We start from the raw sequence: 12,508 nt of genomic DNA, 5'->3' as shown, positions 1-12,508 counted from the left end.
GAGCTCAGGGCACTTCCAGGGAGACGGTGGGCCGAGGGGAGAGCGAGGGGCACCCGACCGCCCGCCTCCCCTCCCCGGGAGCGGCGCCTGGGCCTCTGCCTCCCTCCGAGGGGCCGGGGGGAGCCGCAGCCCGGCAAGAAAGCTGTGACAGACCCTCTGCGGGCCTGACGCGGCTCGGCCACCCCCGCACCCTCCGCCTCTCCTCAGCGCTGCCCCCGCACCCTCCGCCTCTCCTCGGCGCTGCCCCCGCAGCCGCCCACCCGCTCCCCGCCCGCACAGACCCTGCGAGTCCCCCCGGCAGCGCCCCGCTTCCCCCCGCCCCTCCCCGGTCTCAAAAGCGTCACCGCGTCACGCGCCCCGCTAGGCCGCCAGGGAGCGGAGCAGAGCGGACAGGCCGTTCCCCTCCTCCGCGCGGGGGTGCTGCGCTCGGCGCTCGTTTGCTCAGGCCTGCGACGCCCTCGGCTGCGGGAGCGGCGGGAGGGTGATGCTCGTTGCCGCCGCCGCCGCCTGAGCGTCCCGTCCGGTCCCGTCCCGCGGTGGGCATGGGGCTGGGCTCGAGCTCCGAGGTCCCCGACGGCGGCGCCGAGGGCTTCCATGTACACGGGGTGAGGCGGCCGCCGCCGGGCCGGTTTCGCGGGGACGGGAGGGCCGTGAGGGGCGGCGGGCGCTGAGGCGGGGTCCAGCGGGGCGCGGGGTCCCGCTTCCCCCCTCAGGAGGCTCCGGCACGGGCGAGGGCGCTGGGCTCGGGGCGGCGGGCCTGACGGCCGCGGACTCCGTGGCCCCTGCCTGTGGGCTCCTTCCAGGGAGCTGCCACGGCGGCAGGGGAGGAGCGGCCGAGCCGCTCCCGGTAGGCAGCGGGTACCCGCCCGGCGCGGCCTCACCGGGCTCGGAGCCGCGGCTTGCAGTGTCCTGGCTGCTGGACAGCCGAGGCGAGCCTTTTGTGCTGCTTTCGAGGGATTTTAAATAGTTTAAGGTAGTATAGCCCTCCCTCCCTGCCCCCCTCCAAACTCCCTTGACGTGATGATTTGACTAATTTCTCTCCGCATCTTTACAGCACCTTGGCTGGGGGTTAATTACGGCTCCAGCCAGTGTTGTCCTGGGGGGCTACATCTGGCAGTGCTGCATCTCGATGCAAATTTGTTGTAATTCCTCTGTCTAGCAAATCGTCTGCACACACGTTGGTTTGAATGTGTATCTTGGAGCTTGAAGACAGGCAGAGGTATTGCTGATAAGTTAACAGCTGTTGTGTAAGTTACCAGTTTCATTTAGTTGGTCGTCTTCCTCCCTGCAATAAGAGTGGACACGTTGTTGCCACGCGCTGCTTTCCACTTCAGCAGCAGTTTGTGTTTCTCAACATCCCAAGATGTGTTTAGGGTACCAGTGTTGTTAGGTAATCTGCTTTTGTCAGTCTCCCTGACAGAGTTAACCCCATCAGAAATGCCTGTCGGTCATGAAATGCCTCCTCCGTTCATGTGAAGTGCAGGATACTGCTCAGTTGCCTGTACTGGAGGATGATTTTGGTGCCCTACGGTATGCAGGAGACAAAGTCCTTTTTTTTTTTTTCTCCAGGGAATTCATGCAGCTCTGGTATGGTGTCGTTTTTTACAACTTACAGCTTCATGTGGGAATCTGTATGGCTTTTAGACATCTGAACAAAAAAGTAACGAGCTCCATAATAACTTCTGTGTACTTCTTTTTGTGTACATTTTCATCCTTGACATTGTGTTATGTGATAGTTTCATTGTAAGGCTTCTTGCACATTATTTAGAAGTAGGATGTAGGGTAAATTTTTTAACCTTCAGCTTGGTTCAGTAGAGGCTGGCTATTTGCTTTTGATGCAGTTTGGGGTTGTGATGAAAGTTACCATTTCCTGTTCCAGTTGTAGTTACAGTGGTCAGTCTTGACTGTTTAATAATAAAGCATGATTTTTTTTTTTGCTTTAAAAGCTTTTGCTGAAGTAACTACACTGTTACTTATGTATATTTTATAACTTACATAGACCGTGATGCCAGCAAAAGCCCCAATACCAATACAACTTTATTTAAAAAAAAAAAATAGCAGTTTGGTAACACAAGACCAAATACAAAATGTAGCAGTTTTAACTTTGCTAGCAATGAACTTTTTAGTTTAGATGATGTGTGGGTTCTAACTTAGTACTTAAATTGTGGGGTGGCTTTCAGGAGTCAAATATATTTCAGGTTATGGGCTGTACTGCTGAGCAGTCAAAAAGTAGAGTTACAAGCAGTGTGAACTGTTAGCACGTTTGCGGTGGTTCCCTTAATGTTACATTGCTTTGTTAGTATACCGTGAAGTGGGTACCCTCTCATATACTCTGCATATATCAAATTCTGTGTAATTTCTGATGATTTTTTTCCTGTTGTGAGTGCATTTTAATGGCTATTCTGTATATTTCTTTATTGCATCTGTTTTACGATAACTTGGTTATAATGAAATTGAGATGATGTAACTCTTATTTCTTATGAATCTTTTGTAAGTGATGGCAATCTTCTTGACCAGTACTTGTGGTTAGCCATGCATTTCATGGAATAGTTTGTAGCATGCTCTTCTAAGTGTTGCTAATGTGCTGTAAATTGTGGGAACCAAACTGGAAATAGTTTTTATGCAAAAAATGGCTGTGGCGTAACTGGGGACTCTCAATGTACTCAGGCTGTTAGTATCATGGAAGAAAATCCTGAAGCAGCACTTTGAAAACTAAGCCCTTCTCCAAAGTTCTCAATATTTAATAATGCCACGCTGTGTGCTTTGCATTACAATACTTGTGTCTTGTATGGGGTTCAAGACCTGTTTTTAGACACCTGTTGTTCATAGTTCTATAAAAGTAAGTTCACAATTGTGGACTGCTTCCCGAGGTCTGTCATTTGGTATCTTATCTCTGGTTCAACTCAAAAGTAAATATTGAATCAAGTGTTAAGATTAACATTGTCACTTAACATAACTAGAAATAAATGTATAATAAAAATAAAATGCATGTTTTGCAGGTTCAAGAAAACTCCCCAGCTCAACAAGGAGGACTGGAACCTTTCTTTGATTTCATCATTGCGATAGGACACACTAGGCTTGTAAGCCTCAAATGATTTTATTGTTTTCCCCTGCATGAAATATGGGTGTTGTAGTGATGAAAGGTAGAAGCCAAAGCTGTCACAGTAAAGAAAGCTTTTCATATTGGACCTTGTATATGGCATTAACAAGGTAAAGTAAAACTTGGTGGTGTTCAAAGTTTCCTCTCTGGCTGGATCCAAATTTGAGGAAAGTCTTATTTATGCCTTTAGTCACCTTAGCTTCTTAATAGATTAACACAATGTTTATGATATTACTCATTCATGCATATCTTCTGCCACAAGGTGAATATTGAACTGGTGAGTCAATGGTAAGAGCTCAACATTTGTTTAAATAAACTAATTTCAACATTTGGTACAACATGAAAAAGAATCATGGCCTGTGTGCTTATACTTAAGACTGGGAACGGAGTTCCTGTATGTTGAGTTTTGCTTTGGGTTTTTTTTGTTGGCTGGCAGCTTTGGCTGGCAGCTTCATCCTAACTTCATACAACCTGAATTCATTAAGTTTGTCTTGCTTTCATTAGTGGAGGTGTCTTTCTGGAAGTGATTGTTATAATGGTATATTTTGGTGGAAGATTAGTCAATCTTTTAACATGACCGAAATAATGATGGTTCTCTAAGCTGCTCCCAAATAGTCTGTCCTTTTACAGTCAATTTGCAATGACTTTGAAGGGTTACTGAATAAGGACTGGGATCAGAGGCATGAAGTAAAACGTTGCTGCTTATTGTTATGACTACATACTTGAGATCTCATATTGCTGATGTTATTTAATAGCAGTTATGAAGAGCAGGAAAGTGATGACACTGAGTAATAGGAATTACGTATATAAAGGGACACGAGCTGACAGTACTGACTTCTTTCTAATAAAAGAAAATTGAACTGCTGGGACTGATCATGAGACACGGCTTAAACTTTGATGGTTTGGGTTCTTTGTATTCAAATTCTGCCACAGGTGTGATGTCTGTTACAGGTGCAACTAGAAATAATGTTAATCATGTATCTCTTTCTGTGCTCTACAGAATAAAGAAAACAACATGTTGAAAGATCTGCTGAAGGCAAATGCTGAAAAAGCAGTGAAGCTGGAGGTGTATAATATCAGAACAATGAAAATACGAGAGGTGGAGGTGATCCCCAGTAACATGTGGGGAGGACAAGGTCTTCTTGGAGCCAGTGTGAGGTTCTGCAGTTTCCAGGGAGCCAGTGAACACGTGTGGCACGTTTTGGTGAGACAGAATTCTTCGGTGGCTTGTTAGTGTTCATACAACCTTGTTTTAAAGTGTTATGTTTAGAAGTAACTTGTATGTAGAAGTACAATGCTGAAATCACACAGAAGAAGGGAACACAGTCTTGAAAGTTTGCCTGAGCTATTTGAATAGGGAGAAGTAGTGGGTAACTGTTAGTGTTGCCTGTCACTGTGAAGAATAATAACACTATCTCAACCAGACCAAATAGTGTGTGATGGGAAGAAGGTTTTTTCGTCTTATGTTAAAGAATCAATGGCAAAAGCAAAAAAGATTCTGGCTGGATAGGTGTCTCTGGGTTGGCTGAGCTTCATCAAAGTGATATTAATGTTACAAAAGGCACCAAAAATTATCTTAAGAGGGGAGCTGGAAGAGTAGAACAGCACAGGAAAGACTGACATGATCTTTTGTTATGTTTTTGGTTGTTAAAATAAACGCAAATTCTCGGTGTCTTCAGAATATCTCATTTTGAATTGGTAGTATCTTGGTCTTTCTTATGCAGTGTGTTTTACAAGATGTTACACCTAGATGTAGACTGTTCAAGGACTGCTATTTTAGCCCATAAACAAAACGTTCTTTCCTTCTGTTGTTTTTGGAGTTTGCTTTCCTTTATAATCTTGGGGTAGTTTATCTTGCTGCGAGTGCAGATGACACATGTTATTCTTTCACAGGACGTTGAACCTGCATCTCCTGCAGCTCTAGCTGGTCTCCAGCCGTACACTGACTACGTTGTTGGATCTGATCAGATTCTTCAGGAGGTAGGGCGCGTGTTCCTTCAAGTGGTGATTGTCTTCATGCCTGCCAAGTGTATGTTGTAGGGTTTGTTTTTTTATAAATCTAATTGCCTGTACATCAAATGTATGGGGTTAGTTTTTTGGGATTTTGGGAGGTTGATGTTTATGACAGATAACTTATAGTTGAGGTAAACGTTATCTTTTTTTAATCTGATAAAAAAGTTGCCCCTAAAGATCAAACTACACTCGTGAGTTTTAGTCTGTCTCCGGGTTTTTAATATATCATGTTGAAGTAAATAACTGCATAAAATGTTAACTTGCTTCCAGCTCCTTGTCTTACACATTTGAGTTTAATAACTACTACTTTCTTTTTCTCTTAGTCGGAGGATTTCTTTTCACTGATTGAATCCCATGAGGGGAAGCCACTGAAGCTGATGGTTTATAACACTGAAGCAGATTCCATTCGAGAGGTAGTTGTGACTCCCAACGGAGCCTGGGGTGGAGAAGGAAGGTACTGATCCCCGACAGTCACTGGCTGAGACAGGTTATATACTCACTGTAAATGAGCTCCTGTTAAGAGTATTATTACTATTGATTACAGCTTTCTGTTTTCAAGTTAAGCCATGTTTCCTTACCCTTGCCACACAAAACTGTTCATCTTTCCATAAAAAAAGCTAGCTTATAACTAGGAATTAGGCATGTTCTGGATCTAATCCTGTTTGAGTAGGCAAAACCTGTGTTGACTTCCCCGGTAGCAGATTCACCAGCTACATTCCCATAGTCAAAGATTGAGTTAAAGCAAGAACAAAATTCACATCAGGTCAGATTATATATTTTGTAAAGATATAAGAATAATCAACTGAAAGCTAAGCTGTGTATAGCTAAATGACAGTTGCAGAGTGCTCCTTGAGCACTGTAAGTGAAATGATTCTTGGAGGTAGGTATTTCTTGCTATAGATTAAAGACTCAAACTTTTTGTTTTACAGAGTCAAAATTTAAAATGCTTACTAGCTTTGTTACAAATACTTTTTTTTTTTCCCCCCAAGTCTTTGTTTTACTTTTCTTGTACAGTTTAGGGTGTGGTATTGGATATGGCTACCTGCACAGAATTCCAACGCAGTCTGCAGTATCGAAGAAAAAACCAGAAAGCAAACCACCTTCACCCTTACCGGAAGCTGGAACTCCTGTACCATCTACCAATGGTTACACAGAGGTATGTAAGAAATAAGCTCATATCTCTGGCATGTTCTCTGGAGTTTCAAAATTTTCTACTTGTTGGAACATTGATAATACAGAATATTTGAGTACAGCATGCAATTTTGCTTGAGTGAAATGGAGTTAGGTGAAGGGAAAGTGAGAGCTGATGATGCTGAGCAGATGACAGATCACCAGCGTTGGCTGATACAAATTTTTGCCAGGTATTTTCTTCCTGTTTTGAAGACTTGCATACTACAGCTGTATCAGTCAATGAGAATCACATTAGAAGAATACCCTTCTCACTAGGAAATAAAATACACCTACCAGAATTAAGTAGGGACTGTTCTTCTAAGAACGTACTGGCTTTAAAAGGCTACATTGGAACATGTCCTAATCAGTGGCTTGACTATCAGTTTCAGCATCATAAGTTCTCTCTGAATTGGTGTACTTGGAGACCAAGGCAGAATGCTTTCATAGGAAGGTCGTCTTCAGGTGAAGCTTTCACTATAAAAGGATGCTTTTTCTTCTTACTGTGTTATTCCAGACTCCATTATTGGCACCTCCTTCTCAGAATGACAACTCTGAAGTATTTATTAACTTGGATCATTCCACAGATCAAGAAATGAGTGGTTATTCACCAGAAAGCTCACTTTCTCCTCCTCCCCCTCTCCAGAGAGTTATGGATCCAGGTATATTTTCTTACCTGCTTTTTTTTTTCAGCAATTCTTTACGGGACATCTAAGTAAAACTTGTTTAAGACCTTATTATAGTTTAGACTTAAATGCAGAACTATGCGCATTGGTGGTTGTTTTCCTTGAAGTTTTTGACTTCACTGGATTTCAGAGCTGTAGAATTTGGGTACTGGGAGCCTGACTGAGGTTAACATTCTGCAGGAGTTTTTCCACTGATGTTGGCTAACATTTAGGTTGAATTTATTTGCATTTAGTGGGGAGGGGACTTCACTGACTTCAGTCTGGATAGAACATGTCTTTTTGAATCTAGAATTTTGTGTTCTATCTAAAACAGTACTGTAATATTTGCTTTCTCCTTCAGGATTTCTAGATATGTCTGGTATTTCGTTTCCTGAACTCACTGACTTAACAAAAGTGTCCAACGTCTCTTCATCTCCCTCCTTCAACATGCCAGCAGCAGATGCTTTAGTAGGCACTGAAAAGTTAATGTCGAACAATGAGGCTTCTGCTTATTTTGGTAAGTGTATTCAAAGTTTCCTTTATGCCCCTGACCTAATTTCTGGAATGGCACCAACTCATGCCTGCTCAACAGTATCATGCTTTTTGGAAATAAGCCAATTTTAAGAAAAATCAGAAAGGGAATGGGTTAAAATGAGATGGAAAAAGTAGCAGAAATCAGGTGTAGAAGTGGATGAAAACTAATAGGCTTTTTTTTATAAGATTATAGAATGTGTGTCTTTTTCTTTAAATGAAAATGTTGATAATCCAAATTAAACTGACCTTAAAAGTAGGTATTTCTAAAATCAGTGTAAATGAGTTTTTTCTACCACAGGCTTGTCTCCACAGTTGTGAAGTGAAAACAAAATTGCAGCCATCTTAATAGTGACTCTTCTATTTAAAAAAAATACATCTTAATATTATGGATGCCTCTCCCATTGAAAAGGTGGGGCAGGTAAGAGTTGTACACAAAACAAAACAGCTCTAGCATAAGAATACAGCAGACCAAATGGTTTGTGGTCTCTCAAAAACCAACTTGCACTATTGGATTTTCTGGATTTGGGGAGAATGCAGCCCATGTATTTGACGGTTGTGAATCTGGTTATGTGCCTGTGCAAGGTACCTCATTCAAGCTGATGTTCTAGACGTGTGGCAACCAGAGGCACTGTCTGTTGGCCTGACAGCTTTTGTTTTTTTACAAACTATTTCCATTTCTCAGAAAATGCCACAGCTTTGGACCCTGAAGATGTAACCACGTATTCTGAAGGCTCAGTCAAGCAGCCTGAGTTGGATGACCTACTGTCTTCAATCCCATCTTTACCTTCTTTTGCTCTTCCTAATGAAATTTCTTCAAAAATGACACTAGGAACTGACCCTGATAACCAAGAAACAAAACTGCTCTTGAACAGTATTGAGAGCTCATTAACCACTACTCCGGTGAAACCAGATGATGAAGCAGCATGTGAACAGAAGGAAGCAGCAGCTGCCCAAGATCATGAGTGAAATGGATGCTGCTTTTGTTTACAGACTGTCATATGCTGTAATACTACAGCTGGGAATATTTTTCTGATCTTGAAAGAATTACAGGTATTCTATTTTGTTAGTGTAGACAATATTATGAAAGAAATCATATGAAATACATATCCTATTGTCTTTTCCAATCATTGTTTAATGGATTGATCTGTGTTCCAGCTTTGGATATTCTCCAAAATCACCAAATTAATGGAGAAATTAATGCAGAAACAAGTTGGAGACTGGCAAAACGTCAGTTCCTGAATTCACGTTTGCCTACAAGTGCTCCTGAATGTATTTATGAAGGTGCCCTGCCTGAACCATGACACTTGATGATGATTTTCTCAGTATGTTTGATGGCATTAAAATACCCTATTTATGGTTTTGACTTGCTAGAGAGCTTTTGTGATGGTACACCTCCAGTTGACAGTTCTGGTGACTTTCAAAGCATTTCCTACCCCAAGATATCTTTATTCCTACTTACTACTCTGCAAACTTTTACTTTACTTGTTCTGGAGTCGCTTCTCTGTAACAGTTATTCACGTACCTTCTCTAGAACTACTGCAGGAAAGGAAGGACCATATGGTTTGAAGGTGCAGCATGTAGATAGGACAAAGTTGTGTGGGTGGGTCCTGTCATTCACTTCAGCTCTTCAATGGATCATGTGGTGGTCTCACAGTGGGGAAAAAAAAAAGGGGGGGGTGAAATTGTGATGGTTATTTGAAACAAATTGAAGTCAAAGATGATTTTAAGTCAGGCCCCTGTGTTTTCAAGGTGATTAACCTCTTCAGTGGAGTTGGATGTGTCTTGGTTTCTGTAGTGACAGAGAAAGAGCTTTTCTTTACTCGTGCTTTTCTATTTACCCGCTTCTATTTTTATACAAATCATTTTAAATTTAAGACATGGGGATGGAACATGTTAGTGCAGCAACAGCTATTGCTTTTTGTAGCTTTTTTTTGTTTTGTTTGCACTTGTCTTCTGTGATTTTCTTCAAATAGCTTCTGAATGTAATAGTAAACACAAAAGAAATGTGGGTGTTTTTATACCCACAGGGCAGTGATTCATGATGGAATTTTAAAGCTGCTGCTTAGGAATAACTTGACTATAGCTGTTACAGTTAAGTGTGGTGAAAATCCTTCATATATTAAGAGAACGGGGTACAAGGTTAGTTATGTGTTTCACCTATAAACTAGAGTATACTTATTTAGCACAGTATTGTCTACCTTCCTGTTCTCTGCCCTGTCCCCTGAGCTGTTTCTACATTGTGCCCTGTGTTGCTCAGTAAGGGAAATGACTGACTAGGCTGAAATCCCCTAACAATGCAGGGTGGGTGTCTGGGTCACATGGATTTGCCCGTGACAGTTCAGCTTCAGCAAAAGGGTGCAGGCAAAGCTCCAACATAAGAGAGATCTTCAGCTGAGTACACCCTCACGTAAAATCAGCCCTTTATATTCCTTCATTGCTGCTGTTAGTCTTAAATACTGTTTTCACATAAAATACAGTAGCTCTGAACAGGATGGTCAAAATACCTTCTGCTTTAAAGAAGAATGCATTAAGCCCTAACTGCAGGCAGCAGAATTAAGATATTTGAAATCTAGTCTGCTAAATGGTCTGTTAGTAGTGAACAGATTTTTTTTTCCTATATTGCTAAAATAAATTTCCTCTTTTCTTCCCCCAACTGACTGCTACAAGGGTAAACAGCCAAACACTAAAAATAAACGTAATTTAAGCTAGTGGTAAGTTTGGTCTCATAGCCTGATGGCTGAAGACATCTAGGTGATCTATTTGGTTTTTTTTGTTTTGTTTATTTAGGACACTTTCTACTCTTCTCTGTTTTTAAGCTGGTAGTAGCTCATTTAAGTGATGCTGTACCATAAGCACCCATTAAATTTAAGAGCAGGGAATGTCAAAACTCATACTAAATTTCTACTGTCCCAGTAATAAATGGCTTAACACTTACGGCAGTCTGTGTCCAGCCTTTCTGTTAATTGGCTCTTGGAAGGGGAGGGAGGGTAGTTGTTTTATATTTATGAAGACTTGCTGCTTCTTTCCTAACATCCAAATGAACAATGGTCTAACATACCCCTTTAGAAAACCAGAGAGTTAAACTTCTAACAGTATAATGTTGTATTCTCCTAACCTATAGGAGAATAGGAGCATCATTTAAATGCTAAATGACAGGAGGAGTTCAACCTCCTCATCAAATTCTTTTCTCTTGACAATTTGGAGACTACCTTTTGAGATGCCTGAAGCTACCTCCCTGCTGCAACAGAAAGTACTCTCTTACTCATGGGTACAGAGGTGAGAAAGCTGTATAGAATTTCTTAGTTTCAGAATATAACCTAAAAGGAGTGGTAGAAGCTCCTGAGAGCAGCTGGATCCAGAGAGGATCCAATTCTCCTGGAGCCACAGGCCTCCTGCCTTGCCCTCCTGCTGTTGCTGCAAGCATAGACAGCAGGAGAGCCATCCCCACTGATACAGACTGTGTGCTGTAGACAGAGCTGGAGCATTTGTGATTATCTCACTGCTGCTGCCACCTTAATTTGAGGAAAATTCAGGAAAGGAATGACCACGTACTACTGCTGAAAGAAATGTACCTCATAAGGCCTGTGAGGACAGGGCACTTCTGAAATAAGAAAAGGTAATATTTTATGTTGGTCTGAAACAAGCAGAATGGCTGTGGAATAGAGTTACCTTTGAGTGAAAGGGCTTGAATGGTCCACTTTGGGATTTGAAACAAAAAAACCCCAACAAACTACAATCCATCAGGTGCTGTCCCAAACAGCTACTGTTTCCAGGTAAGTAGGAGAGCTGTATATTACCTTGTTTGCTACTGTAACCTTTGAGGGCATCTATAAGCCCCACAGTGATCTGCTTTTGCAGACACAAGGATGATCTCAGCAGTATCACAAGGAGGGCAAAGGGAGGAGGATGTTCCCTTAGAGTGCCTTGTACTAACTTCAGAGCTTGGATGCCGTGGATGTGTAGCGGGACACTGCACAGTGGTTTGGTATGGCCAGACACAACAGGATAAGCTTACAGACCCAAGATGCTCCCTAATATTAATAGTCAAGCCTGAGGACATGCATCTGGCAAGGATGAAGCAAAGCTCCTCTCCACAGAGCCATGGCTCTGCTAACCCTCATGAGCCAGAGCACCTGGGTGCTTGTGGTGGTTAAACACAGGATGGGTGCTCAGAGAGGCTGTGGGACCTCCACCCATCCAGACACTCCCAACTTTACTCAACAAAGGCTGGAGCAACTTGATCAAGCCTTGCCCCAAGCAAAGCTAACTTCAGAGGGTCAGACCAAGCCCTCCCTTCCAAAGTAAATTACTTGATTCATGGGAACTTCAGCCAGCATAAACTTGTACTAGGAATGATCCTAACCCCCAAAAATCCTGATAAGGAAATAAATAACCATCCTAGACATAAACATGCACATCTCATTAACATCAGTATGGATGCTGAACTAATTCCAGCTGAACTTGGATTTCTGAATGAATGTTCACCTTAAAGACACTAAATACAAAAAATTGTTGAAATACCAAATTCAGGCAGAAATGACTTTGTTTTCCCTCTTGAACTTTCCCAGCAGGCTTGCTCATTTACTGAGTCTGCACAAATCTGTTGTGCTACTCTAGGCTATGTTGAGGCTGCTCACCCAAGTTGCCATACTTGACTGAATTTCTCTTAGCTGTAACTGAGAAATGCTGCAGGAAGATAGGCTGCAACACTGAGTAGAGATCACACCACTCACATGGGTACTGATGAGCTTGAATTGTGCATTTCCAGCTACTTGGGGGGTTCAGAATTTAATATCAGCTAGCACAAAGGATTACAGCACTAACTGGGGAAGCAGGAGACTATTATTCCAGCACCCCCGTGCTCCTGCACCATGAATTTAGCAGAAATAGCAAGCAGCAGAGGGCAGCCTCCCAGGGAGAAGCATTTAATGCAGATTTCCCCTCAGCACCCTTACCTTTCTCCATCTCTTTCCCCGTAACTGGGCAAATATTTTCACCTCCAAGCAACTATGAAAGAACCAGGCACCCC

The 12,508-nt window shown here is 42.5% G+C and overlaps 1 protein-coding gene across 2 annotated transcripts; it reads left to right on the top strand.

Moving 5' to 3' along the window:
• The first annotated feature begins 465 nt into the window (after positions 1–465).
• GORASP1 (golgi reassembly stacking protein 1) lies at positions 466–10,400 on the top strand. 2 transcript variants are annotated; one of them, XM_068404928.1, is made up of 9 exons: positions 466–605; positions 3,000–3,080; positions 4,101–4,304; positions 4,994–5,080; positions 5,437–5,567; positions 6,128–6,269; positions 6,798–6,942; positions 7,307–7,462; positions 8,162–10,400. In XM_068404928.1, the coding sequence occupies exons 1-9, from the start codon at positions 543–545 to the stop codon at positions 8,443–8,445; spliced, it is 1,293 nt and encodes a 430-aa protein (XP_068261029.1). In that variant the 5' UTR covers positions 466–542; the 3' UTR covers positions 8,446–10,400. The 2 variants fall into 2 exon arrangements, with proteins under 2 accessions (XP_068261029.1, XP_068261030.1); XM_068404929.1 differs by lacking the exon at positions 466–605 and having other exon boundaries at positions 3,012–3,210.
• The last annotated feature ends 2,108 nt before the right edge of the window (positions 10,401–12,508 follow it).

Source organism: Nyctibius grandis, chromosome 7, assembly GCF_013368605.1.
Source record: "Nyctibius grandis isolate bNycGra1 chromosome 7, bNycGra1.pri, whole genome shotgun sequence".
Taxonomy (NCBI): domain Eukaryota; kingdom Metazoa; phylum Chordata; class Aves; order Nyctibiiformes; family Nyctibiidae; genus Nyctibius; species Nyctibius grandis.
This window is presented reverse-complemented; position numbering and strand designations above follow the sequence as displayed.